The sequence below is a fragment of the Rhinatrema bivittatum genome, chromosome 8 (assembly GCF_901001135.1).
Source record: "Rhinatrema bivittatum chromosome 8, aRhiBiv1.1, whole genome shotgun sequence".
Lineage (NCBI taxonomy): Eukaryota > Metazoa > Chordata > Amphibia > Gymnophiona > Rhinatrematidae > Rhinatrema > Rhinatrema bivittatum.
Window position 1 is genome coordinate 226,724,642 of NC_042622.1, and position 23,791 is coordinate 226,748,432.

Below are 23,791 nucleotides of genomic sequence, written 5' to 3' on the forward strand. Positions count from 1 at the left end.
GAAAATACAACTACAAAAGCCCTGGCTGAAGCTTAGAGAGCAGGAGGAGCCTGTGACCCCCCTCAGGGGCTGGGACTCCCCTCCCCTCCCCCCCCTTCTACTAGTGGAGAGAGAGAGCATGGGGCTGTGTGGCTCTGCAGGGGGAAGGCACATCCCGTGTTTATTATCCTCAAACCTATTGATAATTACACCCCAAAACCCTGAGGGGGGGTGGGGATTACATTATTTAAAGAGCCATATGTAATCTGATAGGAACAGATGTGATTTGGAGTCCCTTAAAGTGACCCCACAGTGCCTTCTGTGGTGGGTGGGGACTATTTTCTGTTCATTAGGGGTGGAGAAAAAAAAAAAAAGAGGGGTAGCTACAAAAAACTATCAGTATGATATTTCTCTGTGGCTTTTCTGTTCTTGTCTAACCGTTGATTGCAAAGCATTATGGGCAATCCAGTCAGGATGAAGGGCGCTGTTATAGGAAGGTAACTGTTACACAGCGGAAAGAAGGCGGAGCTCCAGCAAGCCCCCGCCTTCCTCAGGGCCCGGACAGACGCCCGCATTCACGTTGGCCAAGCCACGGGAGGGCCCCCGGGCTTTGCAGGAAGTGCCGCGGGCCCTCGGTGTTCCGACCCTGGATTCTGCCGCTCCCAATTTCTGAATATATTATACTGGGGATTTCTTCACCAAAATAAAACAAAACCCCCCCACAAAAAACCTTGAGCCCCCCACCGCAGCGGGCTCTTACCGTTGATGAAGCGCTGCTCCTCTGGCGTGTGGACGCTGGTCAGGTGCCCCGTGCGCCGGCGGCAGTCCCTCTCCGCGTCCTCCCAGGACCGCCGGTGGGGGAAGTAATGGTAGCAGTGGCCCTGGAACTTGTGCCAGTTGTGGTCGCAGCCCTCGGTGTCTGCGGGGAGGGAGGAAGGGAGAAGAAGTGGTGAGGGAGGCATGTCCTGGGCAGCTGGGGGGAGGGGAGGAGCGACTGTCAGACTGTCCACCATCAGGAAGAGAGACTGCGCACCTCCGTTCCCTATGAAGCTGGCCGTGGCGGCTCTTTTGCCCCCATTTTATCTGTGGCTGCGGTTTCTGCTGGGCACCTAACAAGCCGGGATTTGAACGCTGTCCCCCACCCCTGGACCTAAACACGCCCTTGGGAAGGCCTCCTCTCAGCCTGGCTAACGGTCACGAGGGCGGTTTTCAGACGCTCGATTTAACTGGGGCAAAACGCTTTTTTTTTTTTTTACAGGCGTGAGCCACTTTGAAATTCAGCTTCTCGATCGGCCCCATTCAAGGGAGCTGCCGGGTCTCTTACCTGCGCGGGTCGCCCCCATGCCACGTTCTGCTGCTCAGATATTTCTCTTCCCCCCCCCCCTTCCCCCTTATTTATTACAAAGCTTTTGCCCAAACGCAAATATTTCCGACTCCCTGCCCTCTGGTCACAGAAGCAGCTCCTGAGTAGTCACGGGAGTTTTCCCGCAAGCTGTGGATTAGGTCACGTTCCAGCCTTCCCCTCAGAGTGACCTTATACCTGGGAGGACTCAACCGTCGCTGGAAAACGGGTGAGCAGGCAGCCCGATGAGTCCAAACCGGAGAGTGAGATATTCCCGCCCTAGTTTCAAGAGTCCTCGGGGAGGGGGGGTGGGGTCACACCTTGGGAAAGTGTTGGCAAGGGGGTATTCGGGGTTGCTCCAACCCCGAATACCCCCTTGCCAAGCTCACAGCTGCCCCGTGCCCTGGGTTATATTTTATTTTTCACCTTTTTTCAAACCTTTTCACAACTGCCAGTTGAAGTTAGCAGGTAGGATACTTGATCACCTCTGCAACCATCACAAAAGGCTGGCTATCTGTGCCCAATACCGACCACCATGTGCATCTGGCTGACAGACAAGACGTTTTTGCATGGTAGCCCATGGGATGTATTTACTAGGTTGCTGTCTTTTGTTTTTTTTTTCCAAACCTGGCATCCATCTTTAAAATGTGGATATTCCCAATACTTTTGAGCCATTCTCATATTTCCAAAGCCTGTTAGCTTTTCCCCTGGAAGCAGGCAGAGCCTGGGTAGCAAGGAGCAGAGGAGAACTGCAGCTCTCCAGATGTGCACAACATCTGCTCCTGAGGTGATGACCGCTAAAAACATTTCTGCCTCAACCTGCACCCAAATGATTACAAATGCAAACTCTGCCTGGGATGGCTCCAGACCAACAGCGAAAGGAGTGGATTACTCTCAGCCCAGTAGGACACCCCAAGAAAATGAGGCCCCCTGCAGGCAGCCAGAATCTGTAGAGAGAGGTTTTAAATGTAAAAAGATGCTCCTCGCCTCCTGCATTTTTAAAAATTCTTTATTTATGAATTCTTAAATGTTAACAAGTCATACAAACTGGACCAGAAATATAGTACAAAGCGATCAGAGTATACAATGCAGAAAATGCGTTTAAGGAAATAAAGGATCTCAAGGCTTTATCAGACCACAAAATTTGGGGAATCCAATACAGAAAAAAAAAAAAGAGAAGAAAATTTTCAACAAAGAAATCAGTCGAAGGCTAAAGGAGAGAATCTTCAAATGATTATTTAGCGTCTTAAAACCATGGAAACTATTGACTATAGAGATGCAGGTTCCTGTCTGCATCTAATCATTAAGAAATACATTTAAGACATATTTAACACCCTGATATTTAACAACACATTTACACGGAAAAAACAACCAAAACATAGCCCCCAAATCCAAAACTGCTGGACACATCAGAAGACAGCGCTTCCTCTTAGACCGCGTGACTTTGGCTACATCTGGAAATGTAAGAATTTTAAGCCCTATAAAGGGGATCTCTCTTATGGAAGAACAACTTTGAAATAAAGTCACGATCAGAGTCTAAAGAAAAAGTGACTACCAAAGCTGAAGGCAGAATTTCTTCAACCACAGATCTTTCGAGATGTGAAGAATCTAGTGCTTCAACGGCAACAGGATCTTCTCTCACGCGAGGATCTTTCTGACTCACTGGAACATAATAAGCTTTCGATATGGGAGGAAGCAAACTTTCAGTAACGGATACAATTTTCCATGAAATATTTGCATAGCATCTCTACAGGAGAGGTCATCTTCTTAGGAAAATTAATAATCCTAATGTTCCGGTGGCGTACCTCATTTTCGAGATTTTCAATCTTATTTTGTAAATATAAAACGGCCAGAAGAAACCACATCTGTTGACTTTTGCAGAACGGAATCCTTTAATTTCCCAGGAATCAACTCTAGATGACATTTCTAATTATTGAGAATGTGAAGCTTGAAAAGAATTAGATAGATCTCGTTGCTGTGAGACAAACTGAGCAACTTGAGCAGAGAGATTCGCTATGGCTTCCCAAATTAAATGCAAAGTAATGTTTGAAGGTTTAAGCTATGGAGTAAATAGTACCTCTTTAGAAGCAGTCCGTTCCAAAGAAGTGGTAGAGGGAAAAGCAGCAGGTAAGGATTCGGCTGCCTGCGCACAGCAGCCAAGTGAACCATGGCTCAGCTCCGACATTCGGGCGCATCCCAACGCCGCTGGAGCAGACGCTCCAATGTCATTCATTTGCGACGGCGGTGAATGGACGCGCCGGGTTGCGGAGGAATCTGGCGCAGCTCTGGAGTTAGAGAGGACTCCAAGTCTGAGACTGCCGCCGACAGGCCTCTGCTTGGCAGGTTGTCCCACATCCCCTCGACAGAGAGAAAGGGAAGATCCTGGCCCCGGAGGATATGTTTGTCCATTGGGCCGGTCAGAGTGGAGGTTTCGGAAACCTCCAAATACAGTCTTGCCTTGCCTTTCCCTCATCACCGAAGGAAAAAAACGTGAATATAAGGCTAAATTTTCAAAGAGGTAAGAAGAGATCTACGGAGCGGCTACCTTTAGCATGCAGCCAGTCTCCTACATTTTTCTTATTTCTAGTGCCTGGTTTTTCATAATAGCTTCATCTAGGCTCAACTCAGCACAAAGGTGGAGAGAGAGGGAAGGAACAGTAGGGAAGAGAAAGAGAAGGGGGAAGGAGAGTGAAAGGGAAAGAGAATGACTGATGTCTTTCTTCCCCAACCAGGGATCGTCTCTCTCCCTCTCTCTGCCAGACTACCGGTAACTGGTCGCACTCTTCCCGGTGCTGCCTGCTTGCACCATCTCCCCACTCCAGTGGCAGCTGGAGAAGTCGACCCTTCCGTAGTACCCTCACATCCCCCAATCCGCACCATGTTACCTAAATAACTGATTCTTCTCCCCTTCCCAGCACCTATCAGCTCTGCAAGGTTATTGAAGACTGGCGTGACGGGCAGAGTAAAACCAGCAGAGGGGGGGAGAAAGAAGTGCAGAGAGCGGCAGGGTCTCTGAGTTCGGGAACTGTTTTCGGACTACGGGCATCATAGACTCTGTGTGGCTCGTGAATAGCCACCAGCCACTGAATTTATTCTAGGGACACAAAACTTGCTGAGAAGAGCAAAAAAGTGTGAGCTACAAACCAGCGAAAGCTCAAAAGTGCCCAACAAGAGAGGTCTGGACAGAACTGGGCTTCCTGGTACAAGCAGCCCACCACTGCCATGTGCTCTGAAATTCAATGGAGGATAAAGATAATCCTGGAGGCTTTAAATAGAGTAGGAACAGGTATGGTACAATTAGATCATACCTTGCTAAATTTTCTCTTCCCTCAAATCCTGGCAGATCAGTCTTCACAGTGGAATTCCTCCCCCTACCAGCAGATGGCAGTAGAGTTCCAGACCTCTTCCCTGAGGCCCTCTCCTATATGGGCTGGTTCAGCAGGGAAGGAGGCAGTAGATTCTTGACAAAGCTGGTGCTAACTACTATATTTATCTCTATATCCTTTGCTACTTCCCATATCGCCTAAAACATCAAAAATAAAAGGGATGTGCCAGGCACTCGTTGGGGGGGCGGCGGCGCCTGGGCAGGCAGACCTGCTCGCCTCTCTCCTTCCCTGGAAACTTATTCTTCTTGTCTCCCACAAGTAAGGGTAGCCTGAACGTAAGTTGCAAATTAAATTGTGGCCTGCCCCGTGGCCAAAAGAAAAGGGGAAGGAATAGGCAGGCCCTTGCCCCTTGCCCTGAGGGACTGATTAAATTGCCGAGGTGTGTGTCTTTACCCCTGATTCTCTCCTTATGGCTGACTTAAGGGAATATTCTCCCCCTTTTGTAAAATTTTTTTTTTTATTTTATCACTCAGGGTGGGTTTTTGGACTGGTCTGTCGGGTCTTGAGGAAAGAAAATGAGCAGAGTAAGATCTAACTGTACCTTCCTCTTTGTCCAGCTAGACCAGTCTTCACAGTGGGATGTACCTAAGCTGTAGTCATCCTGGCTGGAAAGCACCAGGCCTGCTTCCAGGACTCCCCATGCAAATCTTGTAATTTTTCTCTCAGAGATGCAGCCTATAGGGTAGGTTTTTAAAGTTATGTGCGGGCGTAGATTTGTTCCCGCAACCCGGCGCGAACAAATCTACGCTGCCGCGTGCATGTTATAAAATCCAGGATCGGCGCGCGCAAGGGGATGCACACACCGAGCCGAGCAGCCTGCCTCCGTTCCCTCCGGGGCTGCCGGCGTATCATTCCCCGGCCTGGGGGCTGTTTTGGAGGCCTCGGCCACGCCCGCGGAACACCCCCAGGCCGGCACCATGCCCACAGCCCCGCCCCCGGAACCCTGCCGAATGCCACGCCGCCCCCGACACGCCCCCCAAGCAAAACCCCGGGACTTATGCGCGTCCCGGGGCTTTGCGCGCGCCCGGCGGCCTATGCAACATAGGCGCGCCAGCGTGCAAGTCCCCTGTGCGCGTAAATCCGGCTGGATTTACGCACACAGGGCTTTTAAAATCTGCCCCATAATGTTTTGCAAGCGTGTGCGCGCTGAAGCCCACGTGGCTGCCCTGAAAATATCGATGGGCAGCACTGATCTGTATTCTGCCCAGGAGGAGGCTTCAGGCCTTGTGGTACCTCCTTGCCATTCACAAACAAATACATTTTCAAAGGGCTATGTGCGTAATTTCGGAGTTTATGCTCGTGGCCGGGCATTGTGCGCGCCACGTGCATTTTACAACAGGCCACGCACGTAAACCCCAGTATGTGCAGAATTGCCGACTGAGGGAAAAGGGGGGTGGTTCGGAGGGTATGGTCTGGGCAGGAGAGGCATGTGTGGGGGGGGGGGGGGGGCGCGAGCCGGGACAGCGCCATTACTTCTGCTCCAGAGGGAGCAGTAAGAATTAAAATAAAAAAAATTAGGGATGGTTAGGGTAGATTTAGGGGGCAGGGAGGAGAGGGGAAGAGAAACGAAGGATAGAATTGGGTGTAGGAAAGTTCCCTCCCAGTCCGCACCTTAATTGGAGCGGACTGGGAGGGAACTGGGAGAGGTGATTGTGTTGCCGTGCGTTGCTTTGTAAAATCCACCCCCCCCCCCCCGCGCGCGCTTGTGCGTGAATTTTAAAATCTGGCGCGCCTTTGAAAATTGACCCCTGTGTGTGTGTGTGTGTTGAGGCAATGGCCTCCCTGATCCATCTGGCCATCGAGGACTTGGAAGCCGCCTCTGTGTACAGAACGAATAGCCTGCCTGACCTTCTAAACTTCTTTGAAGACTTTAGATACTTCCAGAGGATTCTTCCGACAAGAGAATGCAAGGCCTTCCTGTGATCCTCACAACCGAAATCTCGGCATGGAGGTCAGCTGGCTGAGGTGGAATTCCGAGGAAGGGCCGGAGTGGTCTAATGGTCACCTTTTCTCTTGAAAAGGAGAGAGACAGTTCACGGCATGACCAGGGGCGAATTGTGGGGAAAATATCCATACTGGCCCATGGGTATACAATTGTGCACACACACACACACAAACACATTTCTTGACCACTTAAGTATAAAACAATGTTTGAACAAAAGACAAAAATATAGAAAGTTCCAACATTGTAACATAATTTAAGTATTTCAGATTTGCACTATCAACCTAATAATTGAAGGTTGACCGACGTGCCGCAAATGCGCAGTAGAGACCAGCTCTACCGCGCATGTGCAGGCGAGCACGTCGGTCTGAGCCAGCGTCAGAAAAAAAAAATGGCGGCGTCAAGTGGCAGCGGCGTCCGGTGGCAGCGGCGTCGGCGGATGGCGGCGTCGTCGGGGGCGTCGGGTGGCAGAGGCGGCAGCGAGGGAGGAGAGAGAGAGGGAGGGACTGACTGAGAGAGGGAGGGACTGACTGAGGGGAGGAGAGAGAGGGAGTGGGACTGACAGAGGGGAGGAGAGAGAGGGAGTGGGACTGAGTGAGAGGGAGGGAGGGAGTGGGACTGAGTGTGAGAGGGAGGGAGTGGGACTGAGTGAGAGAGGGAGGGAGAGGGACTGAGTGAGGAGGGAGGGAGTGAGTGGGACAGAGAGGGAGGGAGGGAGTGGGACTGGGACTGAGTGAGAGTGAGTGGGACTGAGTGAGAGGGAGGAAGAGAGGGGGGAGTGAGTGAGAGGGAGGGTGGGGAGGAGTGGGTGAGTGTGAGGGAGGGAGGTAGGGGGTGGTGAAGAGTGAGGGGAGAGAGAATGAGGGGGAGGTGAGAGACAGAGGGATATAGCCCGTTTTAACGGGCTTAACGGCTTGTCTACTAGATAAGGGAACCCTGACTGACGTGCCGCAAATGCGCAGTAGAGAGCAGCTCTACCGCGCATGCGTGGGCGAGCACGTCGGCCAGGTTTGCCTATTTACAAAAATGGCGCTGGGAGGACCCGTTGCGGCAGCGGCGGCGAGGACCAGGACCTGTAGCGGCGGCGGCGCACGCGCGCGCCATCCGAAGGGGTTGTGAATGAGGAGGGGAGTGACTGAGGGGGAGGGAGGAGAGAGTGAGGTGAGAAGGAGTGGGAGGGAGAATGAGAGGGAGGGGAAGGTGGAAGGGAGAATGAGAGGGAGGGGAAGGTGGAAGGGAGAATGAGAGGAAGGTAGAATGAGAATGAGGGAGGTGGAAGGGAGAATGAGAGAAGGTAGTAGAATGAGGAATGATTTAGAAATGAGAATGCGGGGGAGTGAAGGGAGAATTACGGGAGGTGGAAGGGAGAAGAGGGGGGAGGTGGAAGGGAGAATGAAGGGGGAGGGGGAGGGAGAATGAGGGGAGGTGGAAGGGAAGAATGAAGGGGAGGGGGAGGGAGACATGAGAATGAAGGGGGAGGTGGAAGGGAGAATGAGAGGAAGGTAGAATGAGAATGAGGGGGAGGTGGAAGGGAGAATGAGGGGGGAGGTGGAAGGGAGAATGAAGGGGGAGGTGGGAGGGAGAATGAGGGGAAAGGAAATGGACCGAAAATTTTTTTTTAAATGTAGCCCGTTGTTACGGGCTTAACGGCTAGTCATTTATAAAATAATCCAGTAAGCACTTTCGATTAACAATAAACCCGCTAGTTTGAATTCATTTTCTATTTTCAGTGGAAGGACAGGTGGCAGTTATAACCAATGCCGTATCCCACAGTCGCCGGCAGCTTGAGTTTTTGAGTCCCAGAGTCAGAACAAACTGCTGAACTAGGACACTGCCCCTTACCACAGATAAAATATAAAAATATTCAAATGCTGGTGTCACCTCAGTAACAGCCACAACAATTCCCTCCACTGCCAGGAACATTGTATAATCCAAATTCCAGCAAAAAAGTATTTCTGCCATAGAATAACATCCTAACTGCCAGACTCAAACAGTAACAGCCCCACCTGTAAACAGGCAACACTGGAAATTTAACAGCAGGGCCCTAAAACCCCAATATGCCTCCTATTAGGGAAACCAAACAAACCAGGCTGCTCTAGCTCCCTGCACAGAATCCCTCACCTCAGTCACACATGCAGAATACAAATAGGCCTCTTCAAATGCAGAATAAAGAGGCCACAAACTATAAACGGAAATGTGCAAACAAAAGCTGAATCAATGTATGCAGTGCAACAACCGAAAACCAGAGAGACACTACCATTTCTCATAAACACTCAAACAAAATTAATGAGAAAAAAAAAATAAAAAAATCATTCATACTAATAAAAAATATATATTTCAAAATAGCTGACAATTAGAACATCCATTAAAATGTTTTAAAATGTATCAAACGTAATAAAATATTTCAAAACAGCAGACATGAAATACTATCCAATAATTAAAACTAGTAAGGGATGAAAAAAATCCTCTGCCATACCTGGGAACCTTTTGATTTCCAATCACCCTGAAATTGTTGTGGATTAGTAGGGGAGCAGGAGAGCAAACAAATTATCTTCTGTCGCATACACACGTTCATTCTTTCAAACACAATCATACATATTCACTCACACACACACACACACACACACACAGGCTCTCTCCCCCTCATACACACATACTCAGTCACTGGCTCTCTCACCAATCAGGCCACCTCCTCTGCTGCAGGTGCAGGAGATGTGCTGGGGCTTTTGTATTTAGCAACTGCAGGGAGGGGTGTGCTGGCTCCCGGTGGGCCTCTTCTTTGACTGCAGCGGGAGCGACAGTGCCGGCAGCCCCGCAGGGACTTTGCACTTAGGATCCTATGGGAGGGGTGTGCCGGCCCTGTCTCTCTAAGCCTCCTATCCATCCCCGCTGGTTCCTTTCTTCTGCCGCGGGTAGGAAGATTGGGTTTTTGATTCAGTCGCGGGCAGGTGGGGAAATAGCAGCAGCCCTACTGGACCTTTTGGCCGCGGGTGGGAGGGTTGGTGCTGACAGCCTTGCAGGGGCCTGGGGCCTCTTCTTCTGTTGCTCGTTTGTGGGCTGCGGAAGCCGGGGACACTTTCTGCCAGCGCTGCCTGGCTCCTGCCTAATTGTGGAACCCATCGGAGTCTAGCGGTTCCACAATTAGGCATGCTGCAAAATCTTAAAGCAACCCTGGCAGAAAATGTCCCGGCTCCCGCAGCCTGCAAACACTAGGGATGTGTATTTGTTTCATTCATTTAATTTGTTTCATACGTTTCCCATTACATGTCAATTAGATGTGCATTCGTTTCATACGTTTCATACGTTTCAAATTACATGATTGTATAGGAAACGTATGAAACGAATGCACATCCCTAGCAAACACCCCTGAGGTAGCCCTTTCCCTCCAGTGAGCACATGAGCAAGAGTGCAGCAACATTGGAAAATTGCAGGACCGGCCCACCATCTTCATAGCTTTTTTGGTTGCGGCTCCTCGCCGCTACAGGCAGCGCAGGGGACACAGTAACAATGCAAGCAGGAGCTGGGGAGACCATGTGACCAGCTAGATCGGCCCAGCGATCTAGCTGGTCACATGGTCACAAGGAACCAGCAGGGGTGGATATGAGGCTTAGAGAGACAGGATCCCCCGAAAGGCCAATCCGCCCCTGGGCATGACAGGGCTTGGATCTCCGATATTCTTCTTTCTGAGCATATTGCTACTAGGAAGGCTGCCATCCAGGTAAGAAGCCTTAACTGGATCCTACTGAGCGGCTCCTAGGGGGCTTTGGCTTGCACCTTCAATACCAAGTTCGGGTCCCATGCTGGAACCACTGGTTTGTGTGGTGGCTGTACATGTTTTGCTCTTCGTAGGAACCGGACGATGTCCGGGAGCGACACGATGGGAGGAGCCTCTGTAGCTTGGGATTGCTGCCAGCTGGACTCTCAGAGAACTTTACTGCCAAACCCTTACCCAGACCATCCTGGAAGAACTGCAGTATCGCTGTTGTATCAACCTTCCTTGGGTAAGGAAATGCCCTTTTGGGAGCACCAGCACTCAGAAAGTCTCCAGGTTCTTACATAGGCTAAGGAAGTCAAACTTTTTCTTGCTGTAAGCAGTGTCAAGATTACTTTTGTGGAAAATACCCTTTTCTTGAATCTGTACCTCTCTTATGTCCATGTCATAAGAGAATTGTGATGGATTTTCCATTTTGACTGGCCCTTGCTTTAGGAGATCTGGTGCTGGGCAAAATCTGATTGGCTCCTCTACTCTTAACCTCCTTAGGTCCACATACCATGGACATCTTGGCCAGTCTGGTGCTACCAGGATTACCTGTCCCTGATGGTTCACAATTCTGTGCAGGTTTCTCCCTATCATAGGCCAGGGGGAAAATGTAGAGAAGGGATTTGTGGGGCATTCCTGGGTTAACCAATCGATTCCCTTGGACCCCCATTCTCTTCTCCTGCTGAAGAAGGTGCCTGCCTTGGTATTGCATCTCTTGGCCATTAGACCCCACTGGGGATAACCCCAATGGGTTATTTGCTGAAAGACTTCCCCCGACAGTTCCTACTCCCCTAGGTCCAACTTTTGTCGGCTTAGGAAGTCTGCTTGTAAATTGTCCATGGCTGCTGTGAGGGCTATTAAGATATCTCGGAGGTGGAGTTCTGCCCATTTTGTTAGCCAGGCTATGTCTATTGCCACCTGTGGGCTCCTGGTTCCTCCCTGCCTGTTGATATAGGCTACTGTCGGGCATTGTCTGAGAGGATTCTGATTGGGTGTCCTTCCAAATTTGCTCTGAAGTGGATTAGGGCTAGGCGGACTGCTCTGGTCTCGAACCTGTTTATGGAGAGTTTTCTTTTCTGCTGCTGGAACCAGAACCCCTGTGACACTTATCCATCACAGTGCACACCCCAGTCCCTGTTGCTGGCATCTGTTATCAATAGGATCTACTGGGGGTCTCCAAACTGGAATCTTTGGCCAGGTTGCCCCTCACTTACCACCACTGGAAGTTTTCCTTTACATCGAGCAGCAGTGAAAGCCTTCGCTTGAAATACAGATTTTGCGGAGCTCTTCTGGCCAGGAGGTATTCCTGTAGTGGCCTCATGTGTGCTTTTGTCCAGGTTACTGCTTCAATGGCTGCTACCATCGACCCTAATACCTGCAAGTAGGATCTTGCCCTGGGCTCTTTGGTGGATAGCAGTGCATCCACCTGCTGTTGCAACTTGGCTATTCTCTCTTTCGGTAGGACCAGTGTCCCCTTGTTTGTGTCGAAGAGGGCTCCCAGGTACTTGAGCACCTAGGATGGGCATAGATGGCTTTTTAGTTTGTTTGCTATCCACCCCTAGCTTTCCAGCTGTTGTATGACTTTCTGTTGCCAAGATCCCTTCCTGCCTTGTATCTGCTCTTATTAGCAGTCATCCAGATACGGATGGACCTTGATTCCTTCTTTGCGTAAAGAGGCTGCTACCACCTTGGTGAAGATTCTTGGTGCCACTGTCAGCCCAAAGGGAAGGGCATGAAACTGGTAGTGCTGCCGCAGGACTGCAAAATGCAAGCACTTTTGGAAGCTTTCCCGCATAGGCATGTGTAGCTAAGCTTCCATCAGGACCAGAGAGGAGAGAAATTTGCCCTCTCTTACTGATGCTTTGACCGTTCCCTAGGATTCCATCCTAGAATACGGGATCTTCCAAGCTTGGTTTACTTTCTTGAGGTCCAGTGCAGCGTGACCCATCCTTTTTTGGTTCTGTGAAGAATATAGAGTAAGTGCCTCTTCCTCTCTCCTGGCTGGGGACGGGGATGATTGCTTTGAGATCGAGCAGCCTCGCCACCGAGTCTTGGACTGCCTGTCTTTTCCCCGCTCCCTTATGATGCCCTTTAATTCCAGGTAATAAACGTCTCTTATAATGTTGAGCACCCAGCGGTCTGTTACTGAAGCCCACTCATGATAAAACCCCTTCAGTCTGCCTTCGACCTGTGGAAGTACCGACTGGACCCTTGTACCATCATTGTATTCCCTTGTTGCCCAGTGTCTTTGGAGTCATGCCTTGCCCCCAGAAAGGGCTATCTACGTGACCTGCCCTCCCTACTAGGCTGGAACCTTGACCATTTGGGCTTCTATTCTCCCTGGCCACTGCTTACAAGTGCCACCTCTCTGCAGTTTCCTGCTTCTGGCATTCTCAGAGATTTAGATTCTAGGCTCTTCGTGAGTGTTTCTAGATCCTCTCTGAAGGGCAATTTCCCTTTAAAGGGAAGTTTTTCTCATCTTGGCCTTTGATGCAGCTTCTGCTGCCCAGTTCTTTAGCCATAGCAGGTGCCTGGCCATTACGCCTGGGGTGACCTGCTTGGCTGTGATTCTAATGAGATCATAGAGGGCATCAGCCACATAGGCTGCCACAGACTCTGCTTGGGCCATGTCCGGTTTACTGGATCCTTCTGTCTGACCCACCTGTGGGTGTAGCTGCAGTGTGCAGAGCAAAGTCTTCACTGTCTATCCCCCACAGGTTGCTGTACACAGCCCCAGACTAGTTAATTCGCATTCCTTCCTGAGCAGCGTCTCAATCCTTCTGTACTGCAGGTCCCTGAGATTCGCACCTCCCTTGACCAGGATGATAGTCTTTTTGGAGACTGCCGCCACCGCTGCATCTACTATGGGAGGGCAAATAGAGTCTCTCTCTCCCTGTCTGGTCAATCCGTACAGTTTCTCTATATTCTTCCTGCTCAGTAGTCTTAGGTCTGGAGTGGTCCACTTCACCGCAATCATGTCCTGGATTGCGGAGTGAATGGGAAAACCCTTTGCTGGTTTCTTAATGCCTATGAGGATAGGGTTGCCTTTCGGCCCAGAGTCTCTAGGCTGTTCCTCCAAGAGTTGAGGAGTTGAGAGACCTTGGAGATAAGGGCTCCTAATTTACGTGCCCTAAATAACTGGACCGCCAAGTAATCCTGCTCTGGCCCCAGATCCTCCTCTGGCCCCAGATCCTCCTCTCCTTCGACCTCCTCCAAGGCCTCCCCCTGGGAGGAGCCTTCTGGCTCATCTGAAACCGGTCCCTTTGAGGGCCAAAGCCTCTCCCCCTTCTCTGGCGTCCAGCTTCCACTTCTTCCCTGTAGAGGGGAGTGTTTCGGGGGGATTTCCCTTTGGGGCCAATTGAGCCAATAGGCTTCCCCTTCATCTCCCTGTAGGCCTTGTGCATCAATAGCACAAACTCCGTTGAGAACTCCTTCCCCTCCCTATCCGTTGTTTCCTCTGAAGCAGCTGGAGAGGGGGCGGGAGCTTGACCAGCAGCGATTTCTGCTTTGGCTGCAGGCGGCATTGGGCTAGCTTGAGGAAGAACCACCAGCAGGTCTCCCTCACTGCCCTCTGCTGCGGCATTTTTTGCAGTGCTGTCACAATTGCGGCAGAAGGAGCTTGCGACTGTGGGGACATGCCGCGCACTGCACTTGAGGCACCTCCTGCGCCTTTCCATATCTAATCTTCAGGACAGAAGTTCAGGGGACTTCAGGCCAGATTCGCGGTATTAGGCGCTAGGCCTACTTACCGCCGCCATTGCATTCTCCTTTCTTTTTCTGCTGCTCGTGAAATGCAAAGCCGTCAACCTGATCACCCGGTGGAAGGAAGAAAAAGCGACCCTAGGAGGGCCGTCATCCCAAAGAGAAGTTCCTCAACCTGGCCCTGGCACTTCTCTGGGGAACACAACCTCAGGGAGGCCATCGTCCCTGCCAATTCTTCCTGCCAAATCAGCTCCATCTAGTAACTGCTGAGTCAGAGAACTATTGACTCCTTTCCTGATGAACCAGCCTATATAGAAGAGAATCTCAGGGAAGAGGTCTGGAACTCTGCCTCCCTCTGCTGGTAGGAGGATGAAATCCACTGTGAAGACTGATCTGGCAGGACGAAGAGGAAGCTCTATTTAAAGCCTCCAGGATTCAGCTAACTTTAGGATAGCAGGATGCCTGTCCCATGTGGCATAACAGAGCAGCAGAGATTCTTGCAGAGCAGAAGGGGCTTTGCAAAAGTCTTGAGTACCCCTCCAACACCTGTGCCATGAAATTAGCACTGACTCTGCAGAAGGGATGAGTGTTCCTGGAACAGCAGGGGCTAAGGTTCCTTTACGATGAAGGGTCCCAGAAAGCTGCGGCTCGCTCTCTAGGCCTGATTCTTTAAAAGCATTTACATGCTGAAAAGTGGGCTTTATCCATGTAAGAGGGCTTTTGAAGATTGCTACAATATATTCCAGTGACGTGTCAATGTGTTTTACCCATTTTAAGTTTTTGAAAATTGCTGAAATAGTATGTTACATTTATATGTGCAACTCTTTTGAAAACTCACCTGTCTCTCTAAGACTTGACAGAGGCTGCAAAACTGGGCTCTTGACCTATTTGAAATGCAGATGAACGAGACGCTGAAGCCCCAGTGCGGAGGGAAAAGCACATTGCAGTGCCACACGGCCCACACCGATCACTAAAACACGGTGAGGGGAGAGCTGGAGCAGGCTTAATGAGCGGGAATGCAGCTTTATCTACCCCGCTGCTTTGACTTGTACTTCTACATAGAGACCAAGGTGACTATTGCTTACTGGAAAATAAAGAACCCAAGTTACACAAACTACAATAAAACTGGATAGACCACAGCTGCCAGGAGCTAGAGGACTCTGCAGCAGGCAGGATCTCACCATTAAAGGGCTCAGAATGGGAGAGGAAGATCTTGAGCCGTGCCTAGAGACGCTGGTGTAAAACACGAGCAACCTCGGAGGCGGTACTTGTCGTCCTTAGAGAGCCGTTTATCTCCGGCAAATCTTGAGACTCAAAAACCCTAACTCTGAATGGTTTTGTCCCGCAGTAAGGGGGGGGGGGCGTTGAACCAGGGAACCTCACAGCTCTCTGTGCGCTAGGGTGGAAGTCCTTATTCCAGGGAAATGCAGGAGAGCCATGGTTCCCACAAAGTGCACTTGGGACATGAGTCACTACGGCTTTGCACCCCTTTCTGTGTCCACAGGAAAAGAGTTTAGAGCATCAGGCCCTTCATGGGTACAGGTGGGAATTCCCTGCGTCTGTGTGCTTTGGTCAGTGCTCAGAGGAAATGGTGACCCCCTCCCCTTGGGCAATGGTCCCATTCCTCAGCTATGGGTGGTCGCCACTGGCCTGGCTAACGCATGATCCCTTCTTACACCCGGGCTAAAATACTGCTTATTTCCTTTGGCGTGTCCCTTCATGGTGCGCAGGATGCACTGAGGCCTCCTCCTGGCAGCCTGGTGCCCTGGCGTCTGCCTGGCCACTGGGGGGTGACAGTGGCGGCGGCAGCTGCTGCCCCGGCCTCGCCAAAGAAGCAATTAAGCCTAGGAAGAGAAAACCAAGGCAGGTAACAGCTGTTTATAGGAAATTACCAAATAAAACGATTCTCTCTCCAGCTGAAGAGTTTATGCTAAGGAGTCATGATTATATATATAAAAAAGAGGCTGGTTATCTGCGGTGCCTGCGTTGCAGACCTTGGTCACGGGCTGGCACTGATGAGAGAGGTGACGGGGGGAGGGGGGGGTGTTATACTGAGATTGAGGCCAAGACACAGCACCGGGGTTGTCGCCAGTCTGCTGGGCCTGCAGGACCTGCCAGAAAGGTTTCAGTTTGGTGGACGGGGTGAGGTGCGACGGAGTGAGGGGGAGGGCGCGTCAAGACCAGAAGAATTTGGCAGACCGGGAGAACCGGGTGGTCCTTGCCCACCAGCATCTTCAGCGTTACTGCAGAACAGGAACGAGAGACGGAAACCTGAAGTGCAGAAATCTAAGAAGCTCTCTACCTGCCGCGGAAGATTTCACAGCTTTTTACACAAGGACTGAAGAGGATGAGACAGAGGAAAAAAAAACCAAAAAAACAACAAGAAAGAGGGAGGCAAAATAATACAGAAAAGAAAAAAAAAAGCCCTGTACCTTTATTCATGTGCCTATGCATGTATATACTGTACAGAAAGCCAGACTAAAGCAAGAGGCATGAGAGGGCCATGGTACTTGTATGGGAGAGAGACAGGCACAGCCTTTGCTCAGATGATTAAAGGCCATCTTAATGTAGCCGCTCCGGGCCCCACCGAGCCTGCTGCACACAACGGCGGCAGCACTTTTCTTCCTGCCTACAGTGACCCAATACTGGGGACAGAGCAAATGCGGTTTTGCTCCTAGCGACTCAGTGCGGCTGCTGTGACACACAGAGCATGAAAGGCCCCTGCCAGAGGCCTCATTTCGGCAGAAACGTACGTGAGCGCCACATCTATTGTGTGACATTTTGATTTCCCACGCACGCAGTCCCCCAGGGCTGTAAAAAAAAAAAAAGCCCACGCTCTTTGTGCAGCTCCTCAGTGCTGAGGCGAACGCAGACACTGAACCCAAATACCCTGCCCAGAGACTCTGGCAGGCACCTGACTGCTTATCAGGCTGGTTCTGTGCCCTTCTCTCTCTACCCCTGCCTTGTTCTATCCTTCTCTTGTTTTCTAACCCTGCGATTTCCCTATCAATCATGGGGAAGAGGAACAGTCAAAAGAATTTGCCCGGGTAACTAAGCAATACCCAAGGAAGCTCCCTGTCCTCTCCCCTCAGCCGGCAAAAGCTTAGGGACAGATGTGCTAAGGGAGAGCAACGTCCAGAAATTCGATTAACGGGGGGTAAAATGCTTTGAAAAAAACTGTCCTCCCGCCGTAAGTGGCTTGCAAGGCGGTAGCCCAAAGTTTGCATCAAGGAGCCAGCAGCATGAAACATCGAAACATAGAAATGACGGCAGAAGACGACCAAACGGCCCATCCAGTCTGCCCAGCAAGCTTCGCACTTCTTTCTTTCTCATACTTATCTGTTTCCCTTGGCTCTTAGTAACCTTTGGTTCTATTTCCCTTCCACCCCCACCATTAATGCAGAGAGCAGTGATGGAGCTGCATCTAAGTGAAATATCTAGCTTAATTAGTTAGGGGTAGGAACCGCCGCAATAAGCAAGCTACACCCTTGCTTATTTGTTTACTAGAAAGCATGGGTTCCTGCTGAGAGAAGCGGGAACAGAAATGACTCCCAATCTGACGAACAGGCTGGATGCCGGCAGACAGCTTTTCAGTTACAGCATAAACTCCTCAAACTAAGCGACGCATTTGCTCGTTTGTGTTTTCCGATAGGCGTACGCAATAAGACGCCTCCCCCCCCGCCCCAGCAATCCTCCTCCAGGCCTCCCGTTTGTCTTCCTCCCTCCCCGTCGCAGGTGCTGCCTCTCGGAGTAACGAGGCAAGGTTGCCGAGGACCGGGGCGGGATTTCCTGCGTGCACTCCGCCCCCTGACGATATTGCGGGCACTTTTCTACCCGCGCCGTCTGTCGGACCTGAATTAGCACGCAGGTCCACGAGATTTTAAAGCCTCCCCCCCTTAAAGGACACGGATTTGATTCGGATCTGCTCCGGTACCACGTGAATCCTGAAGGTGACAGGTCGTCGGGTGCCGCACCTTCGCAGCTGGGTCGATAAACCGCGGCCCCCCTCCCCCCCTCCCCTCGCGTGAGCACTGTGAGAGCTCCGGATTCCAAGGAAGCTAAAGCCCGGCAATTATCCGCAACGCGGACCCCCCCCCATGGGGAAACCGTGGGGGTATAGCTTTTCTTGGGACACCGGAAAAAGAAAATGCTCAGCGCCCGTGCCGAGGACAGGCTGCTGGCCGCCTCAGGTCTGCTTCGGACGGCCACGTTTACCTCCAGCGATCTGAGCTGCAGACCCTGCGCTTTCCTTAGGGGGGGACCTCAGGACGTCTGCATCAACCTCTCCAGCTGGCTTTGAGAGTAAAATCCCTGTCCTTTTGGGGGATGGGATGGGGTTTTTAAAAAAAAATATTTGTATTTATTTCTTTGCTGCTTGCTGTAAGGATGCAGAATTCTCAAGAGCCAGGCAGAGAGAACAAGGGCCCTGCCCACCCTCAGGACCTTCCACGCTGCTGAGATTCAGGGATGCTCGACCCCCCGTTTCCCTTTCCTTAAACTATTGATTTAAGGATTCTCTTTTTGTTTTTCCCCCTCTGCTTTCTAGACATGCAGAGAGGGAGAGATACAGGCAGCCTTTTCTCTTTTATTTTCTTAGAACTCAGCTCTTCAAACAGAAAAACGGACAGCACAGGAGAAAACAGATCAATAAATACATCTTTTCATGGCTCTACCTTTCCACCTCCCTCCCCTGCCTCGTTCCTTCCAGGCCAACGAGAGCAGCTTGAGTCCAGGTTTAATTGAGATTCAGTGGCAAGGCTGTGGGGGCCTGGGGAGGGCTGGCCCATGCTTCAGTGAGCCTCCCCCCAGCGAGACCCAGGCTGTTTCCATCCTCCTCCACAGCTCCAGCAGTAATTGATCTCCTATGCCTCATTACGTGCAGCTGCAGGCCCACTGCTGCAACCCATTACAGCCCCCAAAGTTAACTTTTATACCAAATACCTGTGCTGGAGACACAGTGGGGAGTGTTTCAACAGTACTGAGACCCTACACAACTCTGCCAACGCCTCTTAATCCTGCCCTGCAGCACCTCCTGCTATTCCAGTACTGAGACCCCCCCACCCCATACACCCCTCACTCCTGCCCTGCAACATATCCTGTTATTTCAGACCCGAGACCCTCACCCAGTTCTGTCACTGCTTCTCACTCCTGCCCTACGTCACCTTCAGTTACTCCAGTCCCGCGACCTCCTCGCTCCCACAATGCTTACAAAAGGGAATATAGGGGATTCTTCCTTTATACTACCCTCATGGATCTTGAAACAAAGGCTTGTTATTCCACCCAGAATATCTTTATTTTAGCCACGTGTCCAAACAGAGGAACTTGAGTTGGGGCCCATAAGTAGCTGCACTGCTGGAAAACAAAGAGAACGTATTCCCCCGACGGTCCCCTTCAGTTTAAGCTCTATGTCCCACCAAAATACCGGCCTACCCCCCCAATCAGTGCTGTCAATGATTTAAACCCCCTCCTCCCTCCCCCATCCCACAGAACAGCCAAAACTCAACCATTTCATATTAAGTTATTGCCCCTGCACTGTGCTTCTTTACAGTGCCAGCATCTACCTTTTTCCACAAGCAGAACCTCCTCCAGGAATCCCACTGACCTTTCTCACACATGGTCCCTCCGTAGCTGGGCAAACACAGGCAGACGAACGCATTTATCTCATCGATGCAGGTGCCTCCGTTCTGGCAAGGGTTGGGCAGGCAGTCATCGAGATCTGGCAAAGAAAGAAGGGGAGGGGGAGAGATGGGTGCGCGTCAGAACCTCCTCCCGGTAACACGGTGGCCACCACCTGCCGCAGAATGGCGGAGCTCCCCGTAGGGCCAGAGGGAGCCAGGCGACTCCCAGACCCAGGAAGGAAGAGGATTGCTGCGGCTTCTCGGCTGATCTGGCCCTAGAGCAGCGCTTACTGATGTGTACCTGCTAAATCCAAGATATTCATTTCTCAGCCATTTTTTTGGCAACTGGATAGCTAAATATTGGAAGCGTTCCTTCAGCGTAGGGTGCCGGTGTGTGCAACGTTTCGAGATAGCTCGTATTGAGAAATATTCAGTGTGGGGAAAGTTTAGGGAATTCCGTTCAATAATGGAGTGAAATTAGCCACTGACCACCTAGTTCTATTTTCTTTGCTTTGTTTTTTTTTTTTTCCTGCCAATATTTTGATTAAACGTATGTCACCGAAATGGTTATGTCTTGTGATAATGGGTGACTAAGGGGGTCATTTATCCAAATGTGCTTTCACATGTGAAAAGCCCCGTTAACCCATGCAATAGCACCATATGGTATGGTGCGATGCAATGGCAATTTTAACTACACCTTTTCTGGTAGCATTAAGCTGAGTGATAGCTTGTGTTGGGGGGGGGGGAGAGAGAAAGAGAGACTAGCCATAATGTCCTCTTCCTAGATAGGTATTTGTGTCCCTATGGGTGGCCCACCTAGTAATTCGAGGTTTAGGTATTAGTGTAGGGGGTTAGGGGCCACTTTGACATTCAACGTGAGACGTACGAACAGAACAGTGCACTCTTGTGAAGATTTGATGACCTTTGGAGAGAGGAAACTCACCCAAAGATGAGATTTGGGCAATGTTCTCTCCACCTAGCTTGCTGTTACCCAGGTAGAGAGTCCATCAAACTAGGTTGAGAGAACCTTGCCCAAATCTCATCTTTGGGGCCCAAATCTTCACAAGAGAGCACTGTTCTGTTCGTATGTCTCACTCTGCATGTCAAAGCGGCCCCTAACCCCCTACACTATTACCTAACCCTCACCTCGAGTTACTAGGTGGGCCTCCCATAGGGATACAAATACCTGTCTAGGGAGAGGACACTATGGCCTCTCTCTCTCTCTCTCAACAATGGTCCCCTAGTGGTTGAATGCAGAAAATAGAACAGTTATTTCAAAGTATGAATAGCACAAATTGCAATGAGAAATTTAAAAAAAATGATATTAGGTGTCAACCCTTTGGAATCAACACTCTATGGGCTTAGTTCCTAAATCCTTTTTTTTTTTTTTTAAAGCTAGGGACAGGAGATAGGTGGCGAAGCGAGGGGTGCGCTGTTTCAGAACAGCTCCTCCACAGAGGTTTATTCATTTAAAAAAATGTACAGCCCGCACCTTTCAGAGCAGTTCACGGTAGCTCACACATTTTACATACTGTACAAAGCCACAAGAAGACGGCCCTGCTGGTATAAATGTAGCTGGCATCCTAGCTAGGTGTGGCAGGGGCGAAGGAGCTGTTTTCCTGGGTTCATTTTGTCCCCCCCCTGTTCTGGCCTCACAGCTTGGGATCCTACACTGGATAGGAAGGGGGCGACTTTACCCTGCTGGTACATCTCCTGGCCAGGACGGGTGCCCTGGGGTTGCCTATGGGATTTTTGGACTTGTTTTGGGAGATTTTGCTGTGGCTGCCTAGGTCAGAGGATGAGGAGAGCTGCAGAACATGTGACAGCAAACCGATGTGTGCCAAGGGCTGGCGTGGAAAAGTGCCGCCGCATGCTTTGCACCATTTGCAACAGTAGAGTTTCCTTTGAACACTCAGCCTGAACATCCAGAGGATTTTGTTGGCACTTTACAATTTTTTCCACATGAAAAGGACAGAAACCCCCCCCCCCCCCCCAGCACAGAGAGTTTAAGGATCACCCCCGACCCCTTGAGGCCAGGAGGAGTATTCCACCCAGCTCCCTTCCTCCGTCCGCAAGAACCTAACCCCGGGGCCTACGGACAGTGACAAGGAGAGGGGAACAAAGAGCTGACCCCACGTGACCCCTGCCTTTTAGGCCCAACCGCCGAAATGAGGGTTACAGAAAGACGCCACTCAAACAGGAACTCGGGGGGTGAAGCCAGAGGTGTCAGGAGTAAAATGCGCCTTGTTTTGGACCTCGCTGCGCTTTGTAGAAGTTTGAAAAATAAAACCATCCCTGGAAGGCAACTTTTTTTTTCCATTCCATGCTCTTACCCACAGCTGGCGGGGCGGGGGGGTGTAGACTTTGACGTGTGCTGCTAGGAGGAACAGGGAAGGCCAATTTTAAATAAAAGACTTGCAGGATAAAGGGGAACGTCGTCACACTGCGTCCGTCTTCTCACCCGCGGGCTTTGCGCAGATTCTCACGGTGGAGGCGCGTGCGGGCTTTCACCGTGAAACTCGCCGCGGATGCAAAGCCTGCGTGGCCGCTGGCACTTAATTGTTCTGCGGTGGTGGTGGTGGTACAGTGAAGATTTGAAGATGCCTCCTCTGACCTAATCCCGGGAACGACGGCCGTGTGAACCTTTAGCCACACAGCAGTTCATTAACGTGGGGGAGGGGAACGCTTTGAAAATTGTCCTCATGCACTTAAGTGGCTTGCAAAGCGGTAGCCCAAAGTTTCCCTAAAGGAGCTAGCAGGACCGAAGGAAAGCGTCGGTTCCTGCTGAGGAAAAGAGGGGACGAGAAGTGGCTCCCCGTTTTGCTGAACAGTTTGGACCGCAGCGGACGGCTTTTCGGTTACAGCTCAAAACTCTTCAAGCTAATCAAATCATCTGCTTGTTTGTATTTTCTTGTAGGTGTATATGCACTAAAACGCTCCCCCCCCCCCCCCCCCCCCGGTAATCCTCCTCCATGGCTCCCGTTTTCCCATCTCAAGCATACCTGGTGGGCACTTTCTCGCCATGCTTTAGAGTTTAAAATGCCTGAAGGCAGAGGGGTGAGCGCTAGAAGGGCAAAGCTGCTTGAGCTGTGGACGCCAGGAAGGCCGATGCGTGGCTTATGATGTCCACTCAGGAAATGACCGCCCCCCCCCCCCTCCTTGGAAGAATCTGTAGGTGGTCTGGAAAAGCAATGACTATGGCAGAAAACCGAAGTTCAGGTACTTGTCGTAGAGCGTAAAAAGCACATCTGCTGCCCAGCTATGAAATCTGCAAGTGTTTAAAAGCTGCGCGTGGTGCCTTGGGGGTTCCGAGAGCTGCCGAAGGTCATACGGCTGAATCTTCACAGGAGGATTAACAGGTGAAGACAGCCTTTCACTAGCAGAATGAAATCTCTTGAAATTCCTGTCATGCCGCAGAGACGCATCTCTGTCTTTTTGGGTGCTAATACTGACCCACGCCGTCACACAGATCCCCCCAGCAGGTCTGCTTTGATGGTTCTTAGCTGCGACAGAACGTGGAGGGCCTGCAGGGTCGGGCAGAGTAACCTTTCCCGCTGTATGTCGGGCTGACAACTTTGTTTCTGGGCTAAGGTTCGGCAGTTAGCCGGTGGGCGGGCACCTTTCTGCAGGGCAACACTTAGTATGCCTGTGATCAGCCTTTGAGAGCTGTGCTGCCTTCATCGGGACGGTGAATAACCGGCACGACCTCACTGGGTTCAGATGGCACAGAATGAGGCTGGACTCGGGATCAAAGGTTTATATACAGTCTCCAGGGACTCTGGACACTTGTGTAACGTCACTGCTATTGCATACCAGGCCTGCTACAGGAAGGCTCACCTCACCGACAAACAGGCCGATACAGAAAAACCCGCGGGAGAGCGGGCGCTCCGAGGCGAGCGCCCGCTCTCTCAACGCGCGCCCAGGCCACACTTCTGGGCGGGTGATCAAGTATTTAAGTGAGGGCCTGCGGTAAAAGGAGGCGCTAGGGACACTAGCGCGTCCCTAGCACCTCCTTTTTGACAGGAGCGGCGGCTGTCAGCGAGTTTGACAGCCGCCGCTCAA

At 51.0% G+C, this 23,791-nt stretch overlaps 1 protein-coding gene across 1 annotated transcript in view; it reads right to left on the bottom strand.

Annotated features, from left to right (window-relative positions):
• Positions 1 to 23,791, bottom strand: part of NCAN (neurocan) — a 143,234-nt gene that overhangs the window by 7,777 nt on the left and 111,666 nt on the right. Inside the window, exons 9-10 of the mRNA XM_029613553.1 lie at positions 19,714 to 19,827; positions 740 to 898 (exon numbers count right to left, since the gene is read on the bottom strand). Of these exons, the coding sequence (XP_029469413.1) occupies positions 740 to 898; positions 19,714 to 19,827 (273 nt within the window). The remainder of the gene's footprint in view (positions 1 to 739; positions 899 to 19,713; positions 19,828 to 23,791) is intronic.